Genomic DNA, 27,922 nt, shown 5'->3' on the forward strand with positions numbered 1-27,922 from the left:
ATTTACCTAGACAACCGTGTATGATATTGAGCATGTTTTGATTTGCCTTTACTAACACTATAAAACTTCGGCTAATAAATTGGAATATCTTACCTTTAAATTTATCAATGTGAGCGTAGTGAACCTGAAGAACAATATATTTGATTGGGGTATTTAGACCAACCTTAAATCCAACACCATTGGGTAAATCCAATTTAGGCGCATCTCTCGCCCATGCATATAAGATCTGTAAATTAAGACAAAATACAACAAAAAGTTTCAGTTCCATTTTTGGTATCATATTTCTTTATCATAAAGGCTATGTGGTGATTTCTTTCTAATAAAGTATATTGCTTAATATAGACCTGTTTGAAAGAGAACATTCACTATATAGCACCTAGATATCTATGCAAGAGCTCCATGCTCTACGTTATAGGAATCCGATAGGTCGTAATGTCAGTCGTTGTCCTTGTCGAAGCGTTAGTCGCCGAAGTGCTATTTGTTGTTTTTGTTAATGTTGTCGTTCATATTTGGTCCCACGAGTTAGCCGAAAAGGGGGGTCTCACATTCGAGGCTGTTGGGAATTTTTCATTGGGAGGCTTTTTTACATGTCGGCTCCCAAGCCCAGCTCACAACCCTGTGGAGGGAAGTTTTTGCCTTCTTACTTTAGCTCGCATTGAAACCGATGTTCTTTGGCTACCCAGACGATACTTGGTCTAGGACCGGAAGTTGTGACCTGTTTGAGCCATATGTAAAATCGTTTCTGGCCACTTCCAAATGAAGGGCAATGAGAGAACTTTAATCACTTGCGTAAACTTTTACACATGGCTTCATCCACAAACAGGGAGTCCCCATAATCTGCGCCAACTAACGTGGGATAAGTCTCATCAATATCGCATATAAGGTTATATCGAGCGTATTGTGTGAAAGTATAAAGTCTACCGTTAACAAACTGATTGGACGTTATCAGTCGGGCTTTAGGCCTGGGAAATCAACAACTAACCAGATATTTACAATGAGTCAAATCTTGGAAGACCCGTGAAAAAAGTGTTAAAACACACCACTTCTTCATCGATTGTAAAGCTGCTTTTGACAGGACGAAATGCAGCTGCCTTTATGATGCGATGTCTGCATTTGGTATCCCAAATGGCTCTGTAAACTGACCTCTCCGAGCCGATCAATACCAAACGAAGTTTCAGACAAGGCGACTCCCTATGGAGCGATTTTTTCAATATGCTCTTGGAGAAAATAATTCGAACTGCAGAGCTAAATTGGGAGGGTACTATCTTCCATAAGAGTGAACAACTGCTCGATATAATTGGCCTCAACGACCGCACCGTTCGTTCTGCTTTCCCGAGAATGTTAAGGAAGCGAAGCAAATGGGTCTGGTAGTGAACGAGGGCAAGACGAAATATCTCCTGTCATCAAAAAAAAAACAGTCGTCGCACTCGCGACTAGGATCTCACTTCGTAACTTGGAAATCGTTGATAGTTCCGTCCATCAAGACCAACAATACTGTCAGCATCGAAATCCAACGCAGAATAACTCTTGCCAATAGGTGCTACTTCGGGCTAAGTAGGCGATTGAGAAGTAAAGTCCTCTCTCGACGAACAAAAACCAAACTCTATAAGTCACTTATTATTGCCGTCCTGCTATATGGTGCAGAGGCATGGACGATAACAACATCTGATGAGTCGACGTTACGAGTTCAGCGAATTAAGAGAAGCAGAGGAACAGGAAGACCTACACTCCTTTGGAAATACTAAGTGGAAAAGGACCTGGTTTCGCTTGGAGTCTCCAATTAGCATACATAGCAAAAGGGAGAAACGAATGGCTCGCTATTGTTAACTCGGATATAACCGCGGAGGCAGAGTCTAAACCAGTAAAGAAGAAGAATTTAGCCGAAAAGGGTTGGCCACTCGTCTGCAGAGCCGGCATGCGTACAGAAGGAGGAGACTGTTCGCGATCAGCTATTAAATTTCCACCCGACTGTCGTAAAACAGAGGATTTATTTATCCATCTCTTAGCTCGTAAAAGTAATGTGCGTTCCCATTTCGGATGTATTGCTTACCATGACTGGAGCTCCTTCCCCACGGCACCGCAACCAAACATGCCCAGCTCATGAAAAGCTCAGTCAAAGGACGGTAGAGTACTACCGGTTGGCCCAGCCACAGTACACCAGTGACATCAGTAAAAAAAAGGTTACCAGCCAATGTAGCCAAAACCTATATATGGAATCATTCACCTGTAAGGCGGCCTTGAATACCAATCGAAGTACTCTGGCGGCCTAAGGTGAAATACAGCGATCTCAAAATCAAATGAGGAAAAGCCTGTACAGAGAGCAGTTTTTGCACTCGAGAAAATCGCCACAGATCAGGCTGCCGGCGCTTTGGTTTACACAAATAGTGGAGAACGAAAGTCTCTTGAAAATGAAGTCATCGCAACTTCATGCGGAAACTATAAGGCACAACAGCTAACAGAAGAGGAACTGTTCCCATAACGACTCGCTGGAAACCCTGCCAAAAATACAGCAAAGCCTTTCAGTGGTATGGCCAAGGACAGACTTCCAGTATTCATCATAGACGAGTCCTCCTCCTCGCCAATCACCAATCATGACGACGTTAGGTTGGCGAATCTAGTTCTCAGCTACGTACGGCAAGTTCCCACCCTGAGTTTGACTCTTCCGAAACCCTTAGATGTGCGGACCAGAACTTCTTGGACTTCTTAATGGGTAGCGTTGGTAAAATCAACGACGCATTTGAAGGAATCAAACTGAAGCTCATACCCACTAAAGACATTCCAAAGAAAGGAATCGGGCGAAAAACTCATCCGGTGTATAAAGCTCAAAAAAAATGTATTCTCGGGATAGACGAGTGGCAACTTATTAAAGATGAGAAACCACACTATGGAGAAGCTCTTGTACGACCATTAGAGGTGAGTCACTCTTACAATACTTTCTAAATAGCAATTAAGGCACTTGTAATAGAGGCGATAAACCAGCATTCATATTCCCTAGTTCGGATAGATTTTCAGGGTGGGAGAAAGTACTGGATTTCATACTATCAACGGAAACAAATAGCTTTATCGCTGATGACTGGAAGGTCCCCGATGAGCTATCTATGCCTGACCTTAAGAACCCAACTAACCTTCAATGAAAGTTATAAGACTAAAATTTGGCAGCCTTATAAAGATATCATGAAGGTATACAAACAAGCCGCCAGCAAAGGCAGATATGGAAGTCTTTCTTTTTATCAATAAAAAATTGCAAATAATCCGCCAGGCTGAGTAATATAATATCCCAAGAACATACCGATATTGCATATTTAAAGGCATAGCTAATTGCTTGGACCTCCTCTGCTGGAGAATAACTTGAAGTTCTAATGAACACGCACTTCCTAGGCCCACGACAGTAGATGTTCAAACAAGGCAAGCTACAAGCATGGTAGACCAGTCCGGTCTCATAATCAACAAAGAAATAGTAGAATAGAAAAGGGTCTAGGTGGTGTTCATACCAGAACCAAAGAGAACACACGATAATGCCAAAGACTTTAGCCCATAAGCTTCACCTAGTTCATACTGAAGGTCCTAGAGATACTAATGGATATACACATCAGATCAATCATTTATCGATTGCACAACATGCATAAATTAAGGATCGATAAACAGAAACTATCCTGCACGTAGTAAATTAGTAAACGTAATAGAGAAGCCTTTACCCCTAAAGCAATAGACATAGAAAAAGCCCTTAGCAACATAAAGGAGGATGCGATATACGCCGTGGCCAATGCGCAAATGACCATAAATCTTTCGCAGAACTTTTCTCTCGAAAACTCTCAACGTCGACACATCAGTTGATGTCATCGTCCAAGCCTCTGCTTCATATAGCAGGACGGGAATTATGAGCGACTTATAGAGTTTGGTTTTTGTTCGTCGAGAGAGGACTTTACTTTTCAATTGCCTACTTAGCACCTGTTGGCAAGAGTTATCCTGCGTTGGAATACACTTATTGGCCACGAAAAATTGACCAGGTGTTAACCCTAGTAAGACGTAGCTGATGCTATAAACCAAAATATCTTAATTTAAACTTCTCTCACTCGATGGTACTACGATTCCTCTATCCCCCACAGCGAAGAATTTGGGATCGAGGTAGATACCAAACTGAAATGAATATTGAGAAACGCATTAGGAAAGCTTATATAGCGTAATATACGTGCAAAAGGATACTCAGCAGGAACTGGAGCCTAAAACCGCATATATGTAGTTCTGTGGGCATGTGCAAGAGTTATTGGATGATGCGCTGGACATGCTCCAGCAACTAAGATATCCTTCTAGGGTTGGACTTCAATAGGAACTTCCAGGAAAGAATACCCTCTAGATGAGAACAGGGAAAATGTTTAGTAGGGGAGGACAATTCTACCTCAATTTATACCGCCGGGTCTGATATGGACTGCGGTGTAGGGGCAGGGGTATTCTCCAAAATTCGTGATATCTCACGATCTACATAACTCAGCTAGTATCTTCCAAGCGGAAGTACCGGGCATAGAGAAGGCCTGTAAAGTTCTATTGCCAATGATCAACTCCATCGTAGTAAACAAACCAAGCACTGCTTTAAGCAGGTCAGATCGACTTGTCCATAATTTGAGTTCCCGGTCATACTAACATTTTTGGCAACGAAAACGCAGACAAGTTGTCTAAGTCAGGAGCCTTTCTAGACGAATCCGAGGCAGAGACAATTCCATCTCCGCCAGGAGCGATCAAGAGAGAGCTCCATACTCAATTTGAACAAACAGCGCAGAATAGATGGAGATCTACAATCAAATTGAAGATAACGAAACAGACATGGCCAAATTACGACAGAGCAAAATCCAAGGACTAAGTACGTACATAGTTCCAGGACAAGTATATACATGCTAACAGCTACCATAACAGGAAACTGGCCATTTGGAGAACATGCGTTAGAAATGGGAATACTCCACTATAGCACGCGCCGTAGCTGAAAACTCGAAGGAAGCGAGAAAACGGTTCTTTACTCCCTCTGTGAGCTCCCAGTTTTATCACAAGTCAGACATTGAAGGAAGCGAGAAAACGGTTCTTCACTTCCTCTGTGAGCTCCCAGCTTTATCACAAATCAGACATCGAAGCTTTGAATCCATCAGATACCAAAACTTGAATATCTATCTACAAAAAGCATAACGGAGATAAATGGTTTGATTAATGCAAAGTGATATCAAGATAAGGTCTTACGATAGAGTATCAAAATCCAATCAGTGCTAAGCAAACTAATACCTTTGATTTTGGATAACAACAAAGTTTAATCTGTTAACGGACAATTTCATTTTCCTTATTGTCTTAATAATTATAGCACACTTTATTTATTTTAATATTTCGAATATAATAATCCAACAAAAAAAATCGAGCATTTACAAATTTATATTTATATGTGTACAATTTTTTGCCTTATAATAAATTACTTAGAAGCTGCTATCTTATGTATGTTCATGTGCTTACCTGTGAATGTGAATGAACACCGCATGGACTGGCTGAATCAGCAGAATACTCTTTAGACATCTCTCCACAATTCCTAAAAAATATATTTTTTTAATATATTTAAGTATGGCCATGTTTTTTGTTATATTGAGAAGATGTATAACACAAACTATATGTATATACCTCCCCAGATTCATATTCTTATTATTAATTTAAAGTAATTAAAATAAACTTAATAAATTTCATATTTTTATAATGCGATACAACTAATACGAGAGCTAGAGACGTATATACTACTGTGCTCAAAAAATAAAATATTTGAATTTAAACTGCGCGCGTCGAAGGATTTGGAGAATTATTTTTTTTTAGGTGCTGTCAGTCACATTTATGTCAAATTTCATGTCAAAATATTCATTAGTGTTTGAGACACGTGAGTTTTTCGTTTTTTGCGATGTCGAAATTTGTTGAGCAAAGAATTTGCATTAAATTTTGTTTACGGAATCAATTTTCTGCTGCGGATACGTTGAGGATGGTGCAGAAAGCCTTTGGTGATGAGGCTTTGTCTAAAAAAAATGTTTACAAGTGGTATAGTGAGTTCCAAGCCGGCCGTGAACGTGTCGAAGACGAAGAGCGTCCAGGGCGACCATCAACCTCAACCGACGAAGCTCACGTTCAACAAATGTAACATTTGGTGTTGAAAAACCGTCGATTAACAATTAGAGGCCTTGCTGATGAAGATAGTATATCGAAAGGCTCAGCCAATACCATATCGAAGGATGTTTTGGGCCTCAAGCGCGTCAAATCTCGACTGGTACTGAAAACATTGAATTTTTTGGAAAAAAAAGGCGTCGCGTTGAAGTGTGTGAAACGATGCTTTTCGACTACCAGGGTGTCATGAAACGCATTATAACTGGCGATGAGACTTAGATCTATGCTTACGACCCCAAAAACAACCGATTAATCGAGCGAATATCGTGCCAAAAGAGCCGAGTCCAAAAAAATCGCGCCAATGTCGCTCAAAAATCAAGGTCATGTTGACTGTTTTCTTCGATTATCGTGGTGTTGTGCATTAGGAATTCCTTCCAACCGTTCAAACAGTCAACAAGGAATATTATTTGAACGTTATGCGTCGTTTGCGTAACGCTATCCGCATAAAAAGGCCGGAATTGTGGAAAGACAATTCTTGGTTTTTACACCACGATAATGCACCATCCCATACTGCCCTCGTAATTCGTGATCATTTCGCCAAAAACTCAACCCATATCGTTCCGCAACCTCTGTATTCACCTGATCTGGCGCCGTGCGACTTCTGGCGGTTCACCAAGCTCAAAAGACCGCTCCGGGGACACCGTTTTTATACGATAGAGGAGATTCAAGCCGCAGCAAAGACGGAACTGAAGGCCATCCCGGAAAGTGACTACAACCAGTGTTTCGAAGATTGGAAAATCCGTTGGCATGCACTTGCATCGGCACTTGCATCGGCAGGGGATTACTTTGAAGGGGATGAAATTTATTTGGAAGATTAAATAAGGAATTTTCAAAATAAATACAATGTCACCTTATTTTTTGGAGAATAGACAATGTATTTCACTCAATTAATTATCATTTTACTATATCACCCTTTTGCTACACACCGTTACTACATATATATTCATACCATTAATATATATTCAAAACAATAAGTAAATAATATTCCCATTTAATAATGAACGGATTCCAATTTTATGGATCATGGAAAGAACACATATCATTTAAATGCAAATCAGCCGAAAATTCTTAAAATACCGCATTGTTTTTGAAATTTATAGTAAAACTTATTACGTATGAACAGATAAAAAAAGGAACTGATGATTGATGGAGGATAGACTCATGTGTAGAAGTTCACGCAAGTCAGGAAAGTTCTCTGATCGCCATTCACTTGGAAGTGGCCAGAAACCAGTTTTTTACATATGTATGTCTCAAGCAGCTCACGACTTCCGGTCTTTGACCAAGTATCCTCTGGGTAGCCTAAGAACATCCGTTCGAAGGCCTACATAGGTTTGTGCGCTGGGTTTGGGACCCGCCACCTAAAAAGCCCCCCCAATGAAAGATTACCAACTGCCTGGGATGAGAGACCACCCTTTTGATGACGACCATGGCAAACGAAATAAGGATTACGATATAAGGGCATGCACCTGGAATGTCCGGACCCTTAATTGGGAAGGCCGCTGGTTGATGTCCTCACGAAAATAAAGGCTGACATCACCGCCGTCCAAGTAATGCGATGAACGGGACAAGGACAGAGACGAGTTGGTCCTTGTGGCATTTACTACAGTTGCCATATGAAGGAGCGCAAGTTTGGTGTTGGATTCGTGGTGGAAGAGAGACTCCGTCGCCGAGTACTATCATTCACTCCGGTGAATGAACGTCTAGCCAAAATCCTCATCAAAGCGAGGTTCTTCAACATATCGCTGATTTGCGCCCACGCCCAGACGGTACAGAAGGACGATGTGACCAAAAAAGATGCCTTCTATGAGCGCTTGGTGCGCGCTTATGGGAGCTGTCTCCAAAGGCAAAGAAGGTGTCTTTGGCACTACGGTCGGTAAATTCAGCCTCCACGACGAAACATCCCCAAATGGGCTGAGGCTGATTGACTTCGCCGGGGCCCGGCATAAGGTTATCTGTAGTACTATATTCCAGCAAAAGAAAATACATCAAGCTACCTGGCTGCCTCCGGATCAAAAAACTACCAACCAGATCGATCATGTTGTAATAGACGGAAGATACGTATTCAGTGTTCTAGACGTGCATACGCTCCGAGGTCGTAACATCGACTCGGACCACTATCTTGTAGCAGCCAAGATTCGCACCCGCCTCTGTGCAGCAAAAAACGAACACAAGGAAGGTTCGACGCCGAGAAACTGCTATCACAACAGACTTCCGAACTATTTTCTACTTTTGCACTGCTGCTCTCCGAGAGCACTCGTCAACAACTCGGTATAAAGAAACTGTGGGACGGTATTTCAAGCTACGTAGAGCTGCAACCGAAACCATTGGTTTTCGGAAAATGCAAAAGTACGACGAGGAGAGAGTTGAAGAGGCATGAAAATTGTGGAGAGAACACTTCTTCAGCCAGCTGAATGGCATTCATAACGCCATTAGAAGGCGAACCCGATTCACCCGTCGATGACGAGGAGCAGACGTTCCATTGCCTGACCATGAAGAAGTTCCAATAGCAATCACCTGTCTGAAGCTATTCAAACACGGCGGCGAACGATTGGAATTTAAGTGTGCTCTGCCCAATCCACAAAAAGGAAGACCCCACAATCTGCTCCAATTAACGTGGGATAAGCCTCCTCAACATCGCGAATAAGGTTCTATCGAACGTATGGTGTGAAAGATTAAAGCCCACCGCTCTATTGCAGTTCGTACGTCTGGAATTATTAAGTCGCGTTGGATGTTTTCGTTTCGGATATACCACGGTGCTCCGGTGATTGTACGAAGAATTTTTGATTGCGCACGACGAAGAATTTCGATGTTGCTGCTCCGCGTTGTCCCACAGCTCACATCCATAAGTCCAAATCGGTTTTAAAACTGTGTTGTATATAATGACTTTATACTCCAGACTCAGGGGTGAGCGAGAGTTAATAAGCCAATGCAAAGAACCTGCCGTTAACTTCAGATAAGTCCTTTTAGCCTCTATGTGGTTTCGCCAAGTAAGTCGCCTATCCACATGAACCCCTAGATAAGTAACGTGATGGGTTTGTGGTATTTGTGTGTTGTTTAGTGTCAAAGGCGAACAGCCGCTGTTGTTTAGGGTAAATGTAAAGTGCTTACATTTTTGCTCCTCCAGTTTGCGAACCAGTTGGCCACAGCTTCAATATGATTTCTTAGGAGCGCATTTGCATGAATTGGGCACTTGGAGCGGCTGATTATTGCAGTGTCATCGGCAAAAGTATACATAGTCAAGCGGCCGTTTATTAGAATATCTGAAGTGTATAAAACATACAACATTGGGCCAAGAACACTGCGTTGTGGTACAGCAGCTTCAATCGTTTGGGCTTCAGATGTAGTGGTATTACATCGAACTACAAAATTTCGATCATAAAGGTAGGACTTTAATTGTTTGAGGGTGTTTTGCGGGAGTAGTGTTTTTATTTTATACATAAGACCATCTAGCCATACTCCATCAAAAGCGTGCGCGTTATCAAGAAATATTGCTGAGCTGAATTTCCCGTTTTTCAAAAGCTGTTCGAATTTCAGATGTGATCCTATGTACTTGCTCGATCGTTCCATGCTTTTCCCTGAAGCCAAATTGGTGAGATGGTATTATGTTGTGAGTTTGAAGATGTGGCTTAATGCGGAGCATAAGAAGTCTTTAAAATCCTTTTGACATGCACGATAGCAAGCTGATTGGCCTATAGGAGGATGGCTGCGTTTTGTCCTTTCCAGGTTTATGTACAACACTATAGTTGACTTTTTCCATTGTTGAGGAAAGTGAGCTTGTTTTGTGATTGCATTGAAAAACATACAGTTTGGTAGCTCAATAATCACTTTTGGAGTAATTAAGTCGTGCCCAGGAGCTTTCGTTGGTTTCAGTTTCTCCACAATTATTTTTGATATATCTTCAGGTACGAATTTCACTGGCTCAGATTCCACCAAATAGGGTACGGTTGACAGTGTAAAGTCATTAGTTTCTGGGTTTGGCTGGAAGACATTTTTTAGATGAGCAGCGAAGGTTGCTGATTTTTCTGCATCACTTCGAGCCCATTTGCCATTATTGTCACGTATTGGCATTTCACTCTACTGCCGCACTTAGAGTTTGATCTGCTTTCCACAACGGGTGCTTTGTACTAGTCGGTGACAGCTTTTGAATATACTCATCAGTTGTTTTGAGGCTGGTGATCTATGAACCTGCCACTACCTTCGTAGGCGTCGTTTTTGTAATACGAGTATTTCAATTTCCCTATTAGTTAGTGTTTAAACGGGGGCGAGAAAAACTGCTTTCGTTTTTTTTGGATGTAATTTGAATTAATTTAATTCAAATCAGTAACTTTGACATTTATATTTACCAATAAAAAAAAATTAAAATAATGTAAAAATGTAAATAATACGGTGAGCAGACGAAACAGTATTCGGTGAGATCAGTTGATCGTACGTATTTTGTTGCATGTAGGATTGATGCCGCACGAAGTAAATAAACGAAAGATGGTGTTGACGCGGAGCAGTATGGAATCAAATCTCTTGTAGGCGAATGTTAATGTGCGAATGTTGATGTGCGGCTTGTGTAGATCGAATTGTGTGAGCTTTCTCGTTGTCCATTCCTTTTGTTGGTTGGGTTGGTGTACAGGTGTGGTGTGTTTTAATTTGGTGTTGTGTTGTAGTGTCATCAGCTGTGGTGAATTAAGCTGTTTTATTATGGTTTGTCAGTTTTCTCAGGTAGAGTGGGGGGAGGGGCTTAACTCATTTAAACAGTTAGGCTATGCTGTTTGTTTTCCATATAACCTTTTTGAGGAGTTGAAATTTTGGTGGCTGTTATGATGGTTGATTCGAATGCTGCGATGGTGTTTTCAATATCGCCGGTGTATCTAAATTTGGTTTGAGTTCTGTGTGTGTGCTGATGTATTTTTTAAACTTTAACCAGTTTGTAGCTTTTGACGTGAGCATCTAGGGTAACTCTTTATAGAGTGACTGATGCCACAAAGTGAAGAGAACTGGTGAGTGGTCTGATGAGAGGTCTACTCTTGTTTCTGCACTAATAAGGCTGTGAGGAATTTTTCTAGTTACTGCGAAGTCAAATATATCCGGCAGCTTTTTCGGGTCTGCCGGCCAATATGTAGGCTTACCAGGAGACACGTAATCAAGTTAGCTTCTTTTACATATAAGGGCGTTGAATAATTGCCTTTAGGCTTACATAACCGGGAACACCACCCCAGTGAGGATGTTTCGCATTATAATCACCTGTAGCAAGAAAGCACTCTCCCAGCGAGCTGAAGAAATCTATAAATTGCTTTTCTGTTATCGTGAAACTGGGGGACAATATACGGCGGTCACAGAAATGTCACCTTGCTTTGTCTGCACGCATATTGATGTTGCTTGCAGATAATTCTCAGCAGTTCCAGTTAAAGAATGGTGTTTAATGAGACTCCAGATTGACCTGGATGATTCGTACAATAGGTGGTATATCCCAATATATTCAAGTTATATTTATTAGTTAGGTGAGTTTCTGCAAGAAGCATTATATCAATTTCCTTGTCGTTAAGAAATTTTGACAGCTCTAGTTTATGGCGAGGAATACCATTTGCATTCCATAAAACAATTTTAAGCTAGCTCATTATTTTGAACTTCGGTAAGCAAGTAGTTGCAGCAGTGTGTTTTCCTAAGCTTGATTTTAAGACGTTAGCAAACGATACGCCGTTGACGGTTATTGATGGAGCTATCAGCGGACTCAAATTGGAGGATACAACGTTCGGTACATTATGATTGCGTTCGGAGACTACACGTTGGTTGATCCGTTTTTTAGCTTCTTATAAACTGGACAACCTCTTTAGTTTGCTGTGTTTTCCACCGCAGTTTCCACACTTTTTTGCATTTGGGTATTTTTTGTTCGGTGTGCAAGTGGCAGAGTCATGCAACTCTCCACAAGCTATACACACTGCGCGAAGTGTGCAGTAAGACTTGGTGTGACCATACTCTTGGCAATTGGTACATTGTTTCTTTTATGCGGTTCCTCCACAGTGATCCACGATGGAGCAAATATTGAATTTTATAAATGTGGTGCACACACTTTTTTCCCAGTTGTTTGTTTTCCAGTTCAAGCTCAACTTTAAACATAGGCTGTGGGATTTTGTTTTTATTAAAGATATTTACAACATTTGTTGGGTTAAAACCGTGATCTTTCGAGTGTTTCGAGGATTTACATGGGTTCAACACTTGGCTCAATACCTTTAATAACAACTTGCAGTCCTCTCGCACTTTTAAGTTGATAAGTGGAGAATTTAATTTTTTTTCTCATTTATATATTTGGACAATTTACGAAAGTTCTGTGCGGAGTATATTTGCACTTTCGTTTCTCGAATGTTTTCCTTCGACAGCGGAACTATATGAAAGTTGTTATTGCCGATAAGCTGAGTATATATTTTAACGAGGACGCCAGATTTTTCCTCTCTTACGTATATTGGCGCTGGTTTGGTGTTAGTGACTTTTGTAACCCTTTCAGGAGTTCTGTCACCCTCACCATCAACATTGTCACCTAAAAGCGAAAATCGATTTGTGCTTAATGGCTCAGTTCCATTTCCTCGGTTTATTTTTTTCTTAGCGTTTGTTGAGTTTTGAGGACTAAGCTTACGCTTGATGGTAATGTACCGATCTATTCCGGTTTGTATAGCCACTTTTTGAGGTGTTTGGGTTTTTGTATCTTGTACTTTGCTTTTGTTGCCGCAGTTAGAGCATGCACTGTCCTCAACTTGTACAACATCAGCCATAACGAGCTCTGCCGTTGGAATCGTTGACTGTGAACCAGATCGGACTCTTAAATTTTGAGGGAATTGAAGGGTGCACGATGAATTTGTTTTTACGCTTTCACTGTCACTCTGAGACCTGACTGAAAAGTATACATTGTTGCGCTGGACGGAGAGCCGACGTGCATCTTGTTCGCGTTGCCTCTAGGCACGGATATCGCTTTGGCTTATAATTTTATCATTTAGTTTTTTGTTTTGTTTCTGACCACCTACAACTCTGCGGTGCAGATGGTTTGCAGTGTGACAAAAACACTTGATTGAGGAGCACACTCGACTGTTGACCGTACACTTTGACCGTTCACTTGTTGGGGAAAACATAACATAAAATTGTATTCTTTAGATTTGTTCTGTCCTTACGGACAAAAAGTTGGCAAAAATTAACTTAAAAAAAAATTTAGTTAAAAATAAAAACCCACGCTTTTAAAACACTTTAAACTGAAAATAAACTTTAAATTAATATAAACTGACAGAAATCGATCGAAAAATCGTTGTATTATAGTAAGAAGTGTAGTAAGTTCGATATACGAAAATATAGCACAAAGCACCCTACAATTACTTGTCGTTATTTTTTTTCAGCGTTGGCTTGTAAAAAAAATATACTCATATATTTCGAGAGCTATAATTATTCATCGTGTCATAAAGCATCGTAAAATCATAAAATCATAAATTTTTATACTAATTTAAACAATTTGTTGTTGCATTGCATACTAAAATAAGTTTACGCAAATACAACTCTGAACGCTATGTTTACGGATCGTTATAACTTATAACTTTATGAGACTATGTGAAACCCCTAACTATGTTGAACGAGGCGTAATCGCGTATCGATGGCGTCATGAATTTTTTTCTTATAATTGTAACATCGTAATAATGCCGTGAGCTAAAATCGTTGACTTTACATATTCCGCAAGTAACGTCGTAATCAGACTGTCCTGAAAATACAGGTAAATCCTACACTATTATCGAGGACTCGGCTCGGTATAGTTTTAATATTCATACTTTTCACTGTTATTTGCGAGTTAAATTTAAAATCTTGTGCTGCATGCCACTTCAAACTATTGTTTCTATACTTTCTTACTATTTGAAATTTTTGACAACAATCTTTTGCAATTTTTTCTACAAGGTGCGTTCCAAAGTAAACAGGACTCAAAAAAAAAAATGGTTTTTTCGGCAAAATCAATTTATTTTATTCAAAATAGTCCCCTTCTGCTTCAAGACAGCTTTTTGCCCGGTCCAAAAGAATGTCGAACGAGTGTTTTAGCTCGTTTTCCGGTATGGCCGCCAGTATGCCGGTGCAAGCCTTTTAAATGACCTTAACGCCTGCTTAACGCTTTCCTTTCATGGGCAAATGCATTTTTCCGAAAAGGAAGAAGTCGCACAAGGTGGTTAATGGTTAAAATGTGATTTTTGGTGAAATAATCGTTCTTCGAATGTTGGTAAGGCACTTGTTTGATCAATTGAAACGTTTCGGTAAAAGTTTTACCAATTTAAAAAAAAAATATGTTGGCTCTTTGTTTGAAGCTCATTTTCGCTCCGATAACACAAACATACTGACACTTAAAACGCAATTGCATGATGACATAACATGCAAAAATCCTATACCGAAATATGCAAGGCCATAAGGGCACTCATTGCAGAATCTAGTCATATATGAACAGCTGATTCAGTCAATTGATTATGACTGATTATTGTGCATTCATTCTTAACAAAAACCGTTGCACCGAAAGTTCGTGCAGAAGTCACCCAGAGCTAAATCAGCCGATTACGATGGTTGCGGCACGATTTCGGTCGAAAATTTGGCGAAACTTCACCAATAATCAAAAACAAATAGTTGTCGGCCTCTTTGTACGAAGGAATTCGGAGTGCAGCTCGATAATCGAATTAACTCTCAACATAACCTTGAGTTTTGCCCAGTTTTGACGTTGTTTTTCCGGCTTCGGCTCACCTTTACTACGATATTCGGCCGACTGATCGTCTGTTTCCGGGTCGTAAGCATAGATCTAAGACGCATCGCCTGTAATATGTATGAATGACATCCTGATAGTCGGAAAGCATTGTTTCACAGGCGTTAACGCCACGCTATTTTTCGAAAAAATTTTGTGATTTTGGAACCGTTCGTGCCTTCACTTTTCTCAGGCCCAAATGATCTTTCAATGTCAGATTTCTGCCTGTTAAACGTCTATTCAATTCTAACCATATAAAAATGCAAAAACAAAAATTAAAATGTTTCCTATTCTTAATTTAAAGTGAAGTGTATATGTATAAATACGTTAATTTTAAAGTGTTTTTAATTGTCAATATTTTTGATTAATTAATAAAAAAAATAGTTGGTTATTTCAATTGAATAGATCCCAAAAATAATCATTAAATTTACACATCCTTCCTTGTTTTGACAATTACAGTTCTTATGTTATCAAAAAAAGCTCAGCATTTCAGGGGTGTTGTGGAATCTGATAGTCAGAATCAGAATTGAAACCGGCAAAAAAAAAAGTAGTAGGTGTCATGAATTCAGATATTATTGGTTTGATATTCGAAACAGAATTTGTATCGGTTTTGGGCGTCGCGCAAACCAATTTTATCGGTTTTCCTAACAGAAACAAAGCAAAAAGATAGTCACTCGCAGATTTGAAATGTAATTTAAGAAATCAAGTTATTTTATTATTTCGAATTAATTTATCTTTATTTCTATAGGGGAAAACATAAGTATAAAACACGAAATGTCTTAATTATTGAGTTTTTGGAAAAAAAAAATCCGGATATTTAAAGATATTAGATTTACAAAACGTAATAAACGTAATTTAACACCCAAATGCGTCTTAATCTCTTAAAATATTTCTTTAATTCGGAACTCATAAAAAACTTTAATAGGATTGCTTCCAATGAATTCATTTGCAAGTTTTGTCACATTGGTAAACAGCTGATTCGAATATTGGTTTTGCGTATGTTCGAAAAGTTTGGTTTGTTTGGTTTGCAATTCTGACAGCTAAGCAATTCTGTATTGGATTCTACATCACCCCTGATTATATTCTATTACAACTCACATTCATAAGAAAAAGGTTTTTAATCACATATTTAAAATTGGTTCGTTGTCATAGTCTTTTAAATATGCTTGTGTTATTTTATCCTTGTAACAACTCAAAATGGAATGTACTTGTAAGTATTAAATAATAATTAACAATAATTAAGTGTATCAAATAATCTGTGACTTAATTTAAAAAGGGTTTTTAATTGCCAATATTTTTGACAAATTAATGAAAAAATAGTTGTTTAGGTATTTCAACTGAACATTCTTTCTAGTTTTAGCAATTACGGTTCTCATATCATCAAAAACGCTCAATATTTTTCAATTCTTACAACAAAAAGGAAGACATAATTGTCATCTAAATGACGAGAAAATGAAAGGTTCCGAGCCAGTAATGAATTCCAAGTGCTACGATTAAATAAATAATTAAGCTGACGCTCAGAGGAGACTCAAAATGAGAAGATAGTGGCCATTTGAAATGATATTTCGAGGTTTCATCACTTCAAAATTCACTCAATGACCAGCAGTAACTTCAATTACCTCATATAACCTACAGTGCTTTGACTTAGTTAGTGGGTTAGTATATAGAAATATTTGGAGTTATAAAAAAATTAGTATGCAATTTAGCAAGAAAAATCCATAAAAAAGCAAAGCAACCTAAATCTATAGTAATACCAAAAATGATCTTCAGTAATACTGCAGCGACTTATATCAATTATAGCGTCATTGAACTTACCAAACTGGTTTGGTAGCCCCAGGTTCACCGCAACCATACACTAACATATGATGTGCCGTATTCATTGTTGCATTTGGTTCATAGCCAACTGAAATAAATTAAAACAAAACATTATTATATATTATGTATATAACTTAGAACTTATATAAGTAAATAGAAATTTATTAAAAGCTAATTTTGAAACTTGTTCACAATGAAATAAACATGAACAACGTTTTTCGATAAGAACGCTATAACAGCTTTTTTTTTAAATAAACCAAAAATGGTTTGGGATATCAATGAAATTCTTTATTCCTATGAAATTACGTTCGATGCCATTATGTAGGGAACTCGATTTCGTTTGCATGGCCATCACGGGCACACTTGCAGAAATCCAGACGCTGAACCCAATTTTCGACGATTTTCAATCATAAATCGGCCTATACTGCTGCAATTTCACGTTCGATATTCGTACGAAGTTGATCAATAGTCGCTGGATAGTTGGCATAGACCATCGACTGGACGTAGCCACACATGAAATAGTGCAACGGTATCAAATCGCACGACTTAGGCGATCAATTCACTGGGCCATTTCTTGAGATTACACGTGCACCAAACTTGGTTTTCAATAAATCGATTTTTACATTCGCTGTGTGGCTTGTGGCGCCGTCCTGTTGGAACCACATATTGTCCAAGTCCATATTCACAGAAACGTGCCGGTCTTGACCTTCACAGAAGTACGGCTCAATGCACCATAATTTTTTCGGGATGCAATGGTGACTCATGAAAAACGTGGATTGCTGCCTGACCAATAAGGCATATTGACGAGCTTCAGTTCTTGCACCAATTTGATTTTGTAAGAATGTAAGCCACCAATATTCTCGACACTTCGGGGAATTCTTTGTCTCACTGGCAAGAGAACATTTTGTGGTGTGCCTGTGGATCAAAACTTTTCCAGTACAGTAATTAAAAATAACGGTTATGCTATAAAATATTAACTAAAAATCGTTATTCCAATATGTTTCATCATTAGAAACGTTTATAAATAAAAAAACACCGTTATAGACTTCGAAAAAAAATTATACATTTTAAATAATAAAAATAATTATTTTTATTTTCGAATATTTCACCGTTGCTTTTTTTGCTAGCAAGTGACTTGGTATTATGGTATTTCGTTCCATATCTTCTGTAACGTTCTTTATTTTATCCAAGATAAAACCCCATACTTATGTATGTAATAATCTAATAGATTTAGATCCGGGGAAGAGGTCGGCCATTCTATTCATAAGAGCTTTGGACGATTCCAGCCACTGAACTGAATATTGCTGGAAACAAAAAAAGTGCATTCCTAAATAATTGTGTGGCGTGTGGCAACATAGGCTTTGATAAAACGTTCTCCAAATAGTATTTTGCGTTAAGGGATCGTCTCAGTGTAAAATTCTCAAAAAATAATTTTTTTTTGTTGTATTATGGGATTGTATACACTGTAATAAACATTCTCTCAAATTTTGAAATTGAAATTCAAATTATTACGGTCGCTACAGCTTTTCTTGTAGAAAGGGAACACAGTGGGGAACATAGTGACACCAATCTTTAAACGCGTTTTTCTCAGAATGGTGTTTTTCAAAATGGTGTTTTTTTTCACACTCAAAGGAAGAGTTTTGAAGATATCTAGTTCCAATTTGGAGAAAACATATAGTGACTTCAAAGCATTGCACCTTTAAAATCCCCCTGACAGTGAATATCGCCACCTAAAATGCAAAATAACGCAACGAACATTTTCGGAAATTTATAGGCGAATGAATAAAACACATTATATATGGTATAAAATGATATTGAAAAATAATTAAAATTTTGGTTAAAACTAGGTTATATCTGATAGTAGAATCTTAAAATGTTGGGCATAAGTACTTATACATACATATGTATGTAAATTGAGGTAGTGAGTCGTAATCAATAAGATACTCAATTTCGAATTTTTTGATCATACTTGTTTTTCATTTCAGGTGACGATATGTGGATTATGTAAAGATGGAAGCGTATATGCCGGAAAAAGCGGTCAATATGTGAGCTAGATTATTTGAAATCGTAGAGAATATTTTCTGGATAATAATGTGCTTTTATATAAAAATTGATAACGGTAAATAATTCTCTTATCCCCCTTACGAGGGCCGCTATATATATTCTGGCCTAGGCAACAGTAAGTGTTGCCAGATGCAATCTGACATTTCCATTGGAAAGTTTGACACTTTTAGCATAACATCACTCAGAACGTTTTGTCATTTAATCGTGAATTGTTTTATTTACAGGGAATTAAAAAATTCATCTCGGCCAAAAAATGAAATTAACTCGTGAACATTTTCGTGCGATCATTTTTCATAACTTTCGACGTGGATTATCACAACAAGAGTGCATCGATGAACTAAAATTTTTGTATGGCTATGAAGCACCATCCTATACCACTGTGAAAAACTGGTACAACGAATTCAATCGTTGCTGACGCTCGCTCAAAGACGAATTCCGTGAAGGTCGTCCAAAAACAGCCGTTGTGCCAGAAAACATCGATGCCGTACGTGAACTGATAATGTAAGACCGTCATGCACATACCTTTCGGATAGAGGCATGCCTATGCATTTCTCCCACCAGCATACATTCGATATTGCATGAACTCCTGGCCGTAAAAGGTTTGTTCTCGTTGGATCCCGCACAATTTGACAATCGCTCAAAAAAAGACTCGTGTGGATTGGTGTAAAGAAATGCTGAAAAAATACGATCGCGGTGCTTTAAAAGACGTTTATAAGATCGTCACAGGCGATCTAATCATGGATCTATGCGTATGAGCCGGAAACAAAACAGCAATCGACAATAAAAAATTAAAAAAATATAAAAAATAAAAAAAAAATAAATAAAAATAAAAATAAAAAGTAAAAAAACTAAAAAAATAAAAAAATATAAAAAAATCCGATAAAAAAACCATTTTCGTTGATAAATATGCCTATTTACATTATTGGGCCAGAAATACCAAAAATATATATAGCAACCTACCGAATAATTTCAACTGGAATCTCCAAACTTTGTTTAAAAATGGGGTAAAACCGTTAAATATTAAATGGGACAAATAATCTAATCGGCTCCAACGGAATGAAGGTCTTCCTCTGCTTTCACCGCCGGGCACTTAATCGAAAACATTCATTCTCTCCCATTCAGACAATATGACCTTGCCAGCGCAGCCGCTATCTCTTGATTCGCTGAACTACAAGGTCTGTCGCAAAAAAAACAGAACTTTTTAAATATAACTGTTTCTGACGGCGCCACCTTTTGGTGGGTATATGACATAAAAAGTTTGATCTCTTGTTGACATTTCGTAAAAATTTTAAGACAATTGGATAACTACAATCGATGTTATCGATCAAAAAGTGAAAGCAGCTTTTGGTCATCGGTAGTAAAATGCTGTGTTTCACCTTGGTGTTATGAAGCATCTTTTGTCACGCATTCGTCGTGCTCGACCACAATACCGTGAGGCAGGGTCCTGGCGCCTGTTGCACGATAATGCGCCGTGTCATCGGTCGACGCTTGTCACTGATTTTTTTACAAGAAACTCCATATTAACCATTAATCACTCACCCTACTCACCTCATCTGGCACCCTGTGATTTTTACCTATTTGGAAAACTGCAACTTCATTTGCCCATGAAAGGACACTGGTTTCAGGACATTTCAGCTATCCAAAAGACGACGATCGATATTCTCAAGAGCATTCCGAAAAATGACCTTAAACACTCATTTGAAATGCTAATTGACCGGGCTAAACGCTGTATCGAAGCAAAGGAAAATTACTTTGAATAAACTTTTGAAAACTATGAATTTTTTGTTGTTTTTTAAACAGTCCTGTTTCTTTTGCGACAGACCCTCCTCAATGTCGCCGTATATCTCGTACTGCTCATCGTTCCATCGACTGCGGTATTCGCCGCTGCTAGTGCGCAAAGGACCATAAGTCTTCTGCAAAACCTTTCCACCATACTCCACACTCCGCACCATAAAGCAGGGCGGGAATAACAAGTGACTTATAGAATTTGGTCTTTGTTCGTCGAGTGAGGACTTTACTTTTCTTATGTATATGTACTTCCCGTAATATTTGGTTTCCGGAAAAATTATCAGTTTACAACTTATAAATATTTGGTAATATATTGATTACAAAATAAAATAAATTATTATACTTGTATGTAAATTAGATTATGTAACGTACCTATAAAATAGCTGGAAGTGTAGTCGACTTTTACTGGCGTACATAGATAAAGTTCAGGCTGAAAATACATAAAAAAATGCGTTTGTATTAAAACAAATAAAGGTGATGGTAAGGTTTAACAAAACTTATAATCCACTTTTTATTTTATTTCGCTGCAACGCTACAAAGAGGTGCTGCTGTCCGAGATAGACGCCCTTATGTTGGAAAATAAGCAACTTGAGGTATAAAACAATCCACAAATACTTTTTTTATACCATATATAAATATAATAAGTTTAATGTATCTGATAAATAATAATAATAATAATAATATTTTGTAAAAGTTTATATATGTTTAAACTTTTAATAGAGTGGAAGATGGTGCACCAGTCAGGCGCTAAGCCATAATAAAGCCAAAACTTGCGAAGACTTATCGGAAGCGGGTAGCATGTATAGCGATGCCATGAAAGGTTTGTTGAAAGTTACAAATTTTGAAGGCTTTTAATTTTCACACGATAATCGTGACCGGTGACTGAATTCGTAATGGGGTTTCAAGAGAATACTCAAACTGACCGTATTCCATGTTCGACATGAGAATCCATTTAATATAAATCTGGCGGCAAGCCCAACTGGAGGAAATTAATTTTAATAGAAAATGAGTTTTACGTAATGAAAAGCAATGTATGTAATATATGGCGCAAAGGTCAGAAGATGATCAGAAGATGATCAGAAGATGATCAGAAGATGCTATAAATTTTGCAATTGACCTCTAATGCCGGTTCTGTTTTGAAAATTTGACAATTTTTTTTAAATAAATAAAAAATAAATCGGCCCACTCCGGGATTAGCAGGGATAGTTGCCAAATTAATTGTAGTTTTTTTTTTTGAGGAAAAGGCGAACTTTCAAAAAATGGCGAAGTTCAAAAGTGGTCGATTTGGTGTGGAATACCCCATATTTAATAAAAGTTTATAATATTGCTGTTCTAGAGGCTCATGTTTCTTGCTGTCAATAATAGTAGCCACATCTGTCTTCAGCAGCTCTGCGAACTGCACTAATTCGCCGCCTAGGCTGTTTTCCAAATCATCTTCGTAAGCACTGACCATACTAGATGATTTTTCCAAAATCTCTTCTGTTATAAGAGATTTTAGTTGTCGAAATACTTCAAAACACTAGTAATTTTATGATATGCTTTCATACGTTTAGTTAAAGCAGACAGTACGTCATCAATAATGACAGTAAAGACCTCAAATTCGAAACGTTGTCCAGGTGTTTGATTTTCAACAAAGTCGTCGAGTGTAGTAGAGCCGATGAAATAGTCGTACTTTGTATTTCGCTTGATTCGTGGTGATGTCTGTTGCTGGCATTCTTCACAGTACGTCAGATCTTTGGCTCTTGCCCCAATATCTGAAAAAGTGGTTCGCATGACTTGGACGTAGCCATATACTGATTCATAAAGGGCGTATGCCGTATTAAGGTCTTGATCAGACGACTGCAGCGAAGCACTAGTCGCTTGCAAGCGTTCTAGGATTCCGTTCCACGTAATTGTCATTATTCCCGTTTATAACTTATTAATCGTTGATAGTCCGTAAGCTTTATAATGCTATGTTCGGACCGACATTGAAAACATTTTGAAAACACATTTGTGGGTTGTGGAATCTAAGTCGTTCGGACCGACAATGCGTGTTTTCGATGAGTTTTCACTGACAACTATCAATGGGGGGATTCTCTTGCTCTTGCAAGTTTGTACGATGACACAAAATGCAAAAATCCTATACCGAAATATGCGAGGCCAAGAGAGCACCCATTGCAAAATCTAGTGATATATGACGGCACGAAAATAAACATGGGTTTTGGTCTGACATATTTTAAAGCCATTGCAAATAGTTTTCTGCGTGTGTTTGTTGTTGTGCCGTTGCACCAAGAGGAAAATTCTGCAATTTCTGCACCGTGCAAGGTTTTGCAAAAGCATCCCCCTAATATGAGAATATCAAGCGACAGCTGTTTTTGTAATTGGAATGTAAACAAATATCAAGTGACAATTTAGGGCCGGCAAAATATGTCTTCAAAAAACATCGATTAAACTATAGCAGGCACCGATTATAATGAGTGGAATGTAAGTTTTCAAGTAGTTTTCAGCGAAAACTGTGTTTTCGCTTGACAGATTTTACATGGACGAAAACACAAGTTTTCGTGCGAAAACCAGTTTTTCCCACAAAAACATGTTGTCGTTGCCGGTCCGAACATAGTATTACGGCACTCCGCATCTTGATCCACGTTATTGAAAATGTCTTCCAATACTTGCTTAATAGTGATAAAACCACATAAAAGTGCCTTTGTAGCATCAACGTTTCGTTGCTTACCGTTGGTTTTCATAGTCAAAATAACGGATTTTCTTTGTGCTTTTATTCTGCATACAAGTTGTTCAGTTGTTGTTGTTGTGTACTTCGCTGATAATTTTTAAGCATTTATTATAGGTATATTTTTTACCATAATGGATATGGATGATATATTTGAAAGTGAAATGTATAATGATTTATCAGACGTACCCAGTGATTGTGGAAGTACAGATAACGAATTTGAAAACGATTCAGATAGTGATATTGTCCCAATTAAAAGAAAAGTTTAAACATATTATTTTATCTGACTGTAGTTATGAATCAGAAGATGAAAGTATAGACAAATAATAGCATATACAAATAATAAACGCAGCTTTAATTCATACACCGAAATAGTTTGATTTTATTAAAAATACCCCGACTTATAGACAAGTTTGAGTAAAAATCGCCCGATGGCAATGTGATAAAATGAACATTGACGCGGAGAAATTAGTGTTTTTGATCGAGGCAAGGAGCCTAATATATAATTATAAAACCGACGACGCCTTTGCAAGAACTGATTCGATTTCTCCTTTTTTCGTTTTATTTCAATGCACACCAAGCGAGACAAAAAAAAAAAAAAAAGTCGCATTGTGCTTCGCTTGGTGTGGGTTAGAGCACAAGATGTTTTTGTGTTTTATTAGTCAAAGACGTTTTTGGCTAATCCGGTGTGGGCTTAGCCTTTATAACGAAATCCGTGTTTTTTTCTGATCCGCAAAGTAATCTGAATCGTGCCAACCTCCTCTATCCGTACATACCCATTTTAACCCCGAAATCGGGGGATGCTATTCTAAAGTTTACCCAGATTCTGTGATGGGTGCTCTCATGGTCTTGCATATTTCGATGCAGGATTTTTACATTTTGTGTCATAATGCAATCCTGCAAAAGCAAGAGCCCTTATATGCTGGAACATTAGTATTTGTCATGAATATAAGCTCAGAAACTGTAAATTTCTTTTATACAATTAATTGTTGTTGGAGAGACCAATTTTCCGTGAAATCCAGGTACTATATTGTAAAACCCACCCGGAAAAAGTTATAGCAGCGTTATATAGTATTTCTATAAGTATGTATTTTTAGCAGAATTGAATTTAATTTAATTGCACCAATAGACATACATACCTTATTTGGGACAACTTTAGGCATTAACAAAGGAAAACGAGCCGTTTGTTCAACACTATTTAAGTCACTAATCTCGTTGTTCTCCAAATAATCGTATGAAACTAATCCATATGTTGGACATTGGAGAGTAAACAATATCATTAGAAGTGTAGGAATTCCCATTTGATGATATAGTAAACATATCGTCCGTGTACTCATTCCAAATATGGCTTGTAAAACGGTAATGCTCATATGCCACATATTAACCGATTATTTTGGGTTTTAAGTCTAGCTTTATTCCTCTACGAAGTAAATCATATTTCACGTATAGTTTACGTATACCTTATGATTCGTTTACACGCAAGAAAATTATTGACAACCATGAGTATATACACTATAAAAATAATTTCTTTGCCAACTTATTTGTTAGGCAATTTATAACCTTCTACTTAAACTTTGTTACTTATTAGCAGAAAATTTTTCTTTCCCAGACTTTACACGTTTCGGAAGTTCTTTACTATTTTGTTTCCACCAAAAATTTACAGTGATGAGATTACATGTAAACTCTTCACTAATCTTGGCTATTCTCACTGTCTTTCGAGATTTATAAAACATCTGTTTTGGCATTCAAGAATTCAAAACGTTTAATATTTATCAAAAGCAATATTATTGTTAGAAAACGTCCTGGATATTTTAATCCAAGGGTAGAGGCTATAACGCAAACATTCGTTTCATATTTGGGTAAGATGTCGCATTTAACCTTGATCTATACTTACGTAAGCATGTACATTCCTTTTCATACCAAATTCCAGTACTCAAGCACATGCATACATACGTATACATTTAGAAAATGCATATACATACCTATGTATTTTTTATATACTTATGCAAAAGTAAAAAATCTTAATTCACTCTTTCCGAATTCAGAAATATGTATATATGTATATAGTATTAATACTATTTTTGGCGACGAAGGAAGTCGATGAAAACGTTTTTCATATCGTAAAGATCTTTAGCGTATTCTAGGATTTCTCGACGTTTTTCATCGTTTTCCCTCGCCGGCTGCCACACCTTTAAAACTCTTCAGTTATTTCCTCCATGCCGACACTGCTGTCTTCTTTTGTGCGTTTCCGCGTCAATAGATGAATAACGATTTGAATCATTAGACTTCGACGGGTAAGGAGTTGAATGTGCGTCAGGACGCGAAAGTGGCGAAGTCATCTAATTTTGAGCATGTACCGGTATTTGCCCATAGTTGTCAGAAGCCACCGAAAATATACATACAATGTAAGGAAAAAACAACAAACAAATAAAAGTACTTATATATATTCCATTCAATTTTTCTTACCTAAAAATATGCAACGATTTATTTAACAATCTAGCTACATCCTGAGGACTAGTAAAATGAAACACGCAATAGCCTAAATCACATGTTTTAGTGTATAAAACATAATTTTCCCGACACCATTTCAAAAATGATTAATTCTTGATACCTAACGCCCAACCATAATGTCAATAGATTTCAAAGTCGGTAACCGATCGCTACTACCTGTGGAGATGGGACGTTACGAACAAGAACAAAAAAATTGTTTCCCGAGCACAAACAGCGCAGTAATCTTCGCTTTCTTTGTCGCCCCCTCGCCACAAACTAGGAGGAACAAAAGTGTTCGTGTGTAAATATGATTATATCGCTCTTCCATTTCTCCGATCAGTTTCTGCCCGCTGGTCCGCTGTCAAAAAATAAGCGTGTAAAATCAAAAACAAAGTATTCTTATAACATAATAAACTTTTTTTAGAGCTTGTAGACCAGTTTTATCGTTATGAAGGTCTCAAATGGCAAATTACTCTCTAAAGTGTAAATCAGAGATAAAGAGATGTCCAACACCTCTCTCACTGGAAATGAGAGAACAATTGCTAAAGGTCAAAACCTCCTGAACTTTGACAGTTGATCGAGTTCAGGAGGTTTTAAAGTTTAGCAATTGGAAACGAGCGATGGCCAGATTGAAATCTTACCAAAAAAATGTGTAAACGGAGGGTTTTGCTGCATCGTTCCAGACCACTTATAAAAATTTGAAACAATGAAATTTAAAGGTATTTGACAAAACTTTTTTTTGTGATTTGAAGCATCATAGTATTGTTTTCAATGGGAAATGATTTAAAATATTAAATGGTTGAGAGCTAACAAGCTTAAATCTTTTTATTGGGTATTGAAAGGATAAAAGTCAGTTTTTCTAATATTCTTTAAAAAGATTTAAATAGCTTCTCCATATAATAAATAACCACTATTTAGTAATTTTTATTCGTACTAAATATTGGGTGTTGGGTTGATAAATGCCCACAAATTGTTATTTTGTTTAATCTGGCCATAATGGAAAATGTTATAAAAAACGCTAATTTTGAAGCGCTCTCACACTGGAATAAGTTGAACATCCCTTTATTCCTAGTGTAAATACAAACTCAAAAATAAAAGGATTTTTTGTGGTCGTTATTGTACGAGACGCACGCGAAATAGAGAGCGAAAGGCTTCAAGCGACATCTCTCAAATATTAAAATACACACGTTCTTATTGACACAGTTATTTAGACAGCTGCACGACTGCAGGCTCTCAGTTGTCGCTCTCGCTAATTTAAAAATATTTTTAAATTTGGCAAGGTAAAGTGAGAAGGCAAGACATCCCCTACATAGGGTTATGCGCTTATGCGGCCATATAAAGGAGCGCAAGTTTGGTGTTGGATTCGTGGTGGGAGAGAGACTCCGTCGCCGAGTACTATCATTCACTCCGGTCAATGAACGTCTAGCCACAATCCGTCGTGTACCGCCTTGAAATTTTTTGGGATTGACCGCTGAATTTGAGGGACTTAATTTCCTTTTTATGTTAATGTAGCGGTTAATGCCAGTTTGTAGAGACTGGCCTTTTTTTATTCGTGCAATCTCAAGCTACCTGGCTGTCTCCGGATCGAAAAGTCACCAACCATATCGATCTTGTTGTGATAGACGGAAGATACGTCTCCAGTGTTCTAGACGTGCGTACGCTCCGAGGTCCTAACATCGACTCGCACCACTATCTTGTTGCAGCCACGATTCGCACCCGCCTCTGTGAAGCAAGAAACGCATGTCAACAAATATAAGGAAGGTTCGACGTCGAGAAGCTGCAATCATAAAAGACAGCCGAACAATTTTCTACTCGGTTTGCACTCCTGCTCTCTGAGAGCACTCGTAAACAACTCGGTATAAGGCAACTCTGTGACGGCATTTCAAACTTCTTACGTACAGCTGCAACCGAAACCATTGGTTTACGGAAAGTGCAAAAGAATAGCTGGTACGACTAGAAGTGCCGTTTCGCAATAGAGAAAAAACAGACTGCCTACCTCGCAACGTTACGATCGACCACAACACGTGCGGGATGGGATAGATACCGAGAGTTAAAGAGGGAAGCGAGACGCATTTGCAGACAGGAAAAAAGAGGCTGAAAGACGTTCCATTGCCCTACCATAAAGAAGTTCGAATAGCAATTACCTGTCT

General features: G+C 38.0%; 1 protein-coding gene across 1 annotated transcript in view; it reads right to left on the reverse strand.

The window, feature by feature from the left end:
- Positions 1 to 24,747, reverse strand: part of LOC120771370 (peptidylglycine alpha-hydroxylating monooxygenase) — a 34,192-nt gene extending 9,445 nt beyond the window's left edge. The window contains exons 1-5 of the mRNA XM_040099329.1: positions 24,422 to 24,747; positions 20,948 to 21,005; positions 16,724 to 16,811; positions 5,488 to 5,560; positions 94 to 226 (exon numbers count right to left, since the gene is read on the reverse strand). Coding sequence (XP_039955263.1) covers positions 94 to 226; positions 5,488 to 5,560; positions 16,724 to 16,811; positions 20,948 to 21,005; positions 24,422 to 24,661 — 592 coding nt within the window. The 5' untranslated portion in view covers positions 24,662 to 24,747. The remainder of the gene's footprint in view (positions 1 to 93; positions 227 to 5,487; positions 5,561 to 16,723; positions 16,812 to 20,947; positions 21,006 to 24,421) is intronic.
- Positions 24,748 to 27,922: the final 3,175 nt, after the last annotated feature.

This window comes from Bactrocera tryoni, chromosome 3 (genome assembly GCF_016617805.1).
Source record: "Bactrocera tryoni isolate S06 chromosome 3, CSIRO_BtryS06_freeze2, whole genome shotgun sequence".
Classification (NCBI taxonomy): Eukaryota; Metazoa; Arthropoda; class Insecta; order Diptera; family Tephritidae; genus Bactrocera; species Bactrocera tryoni.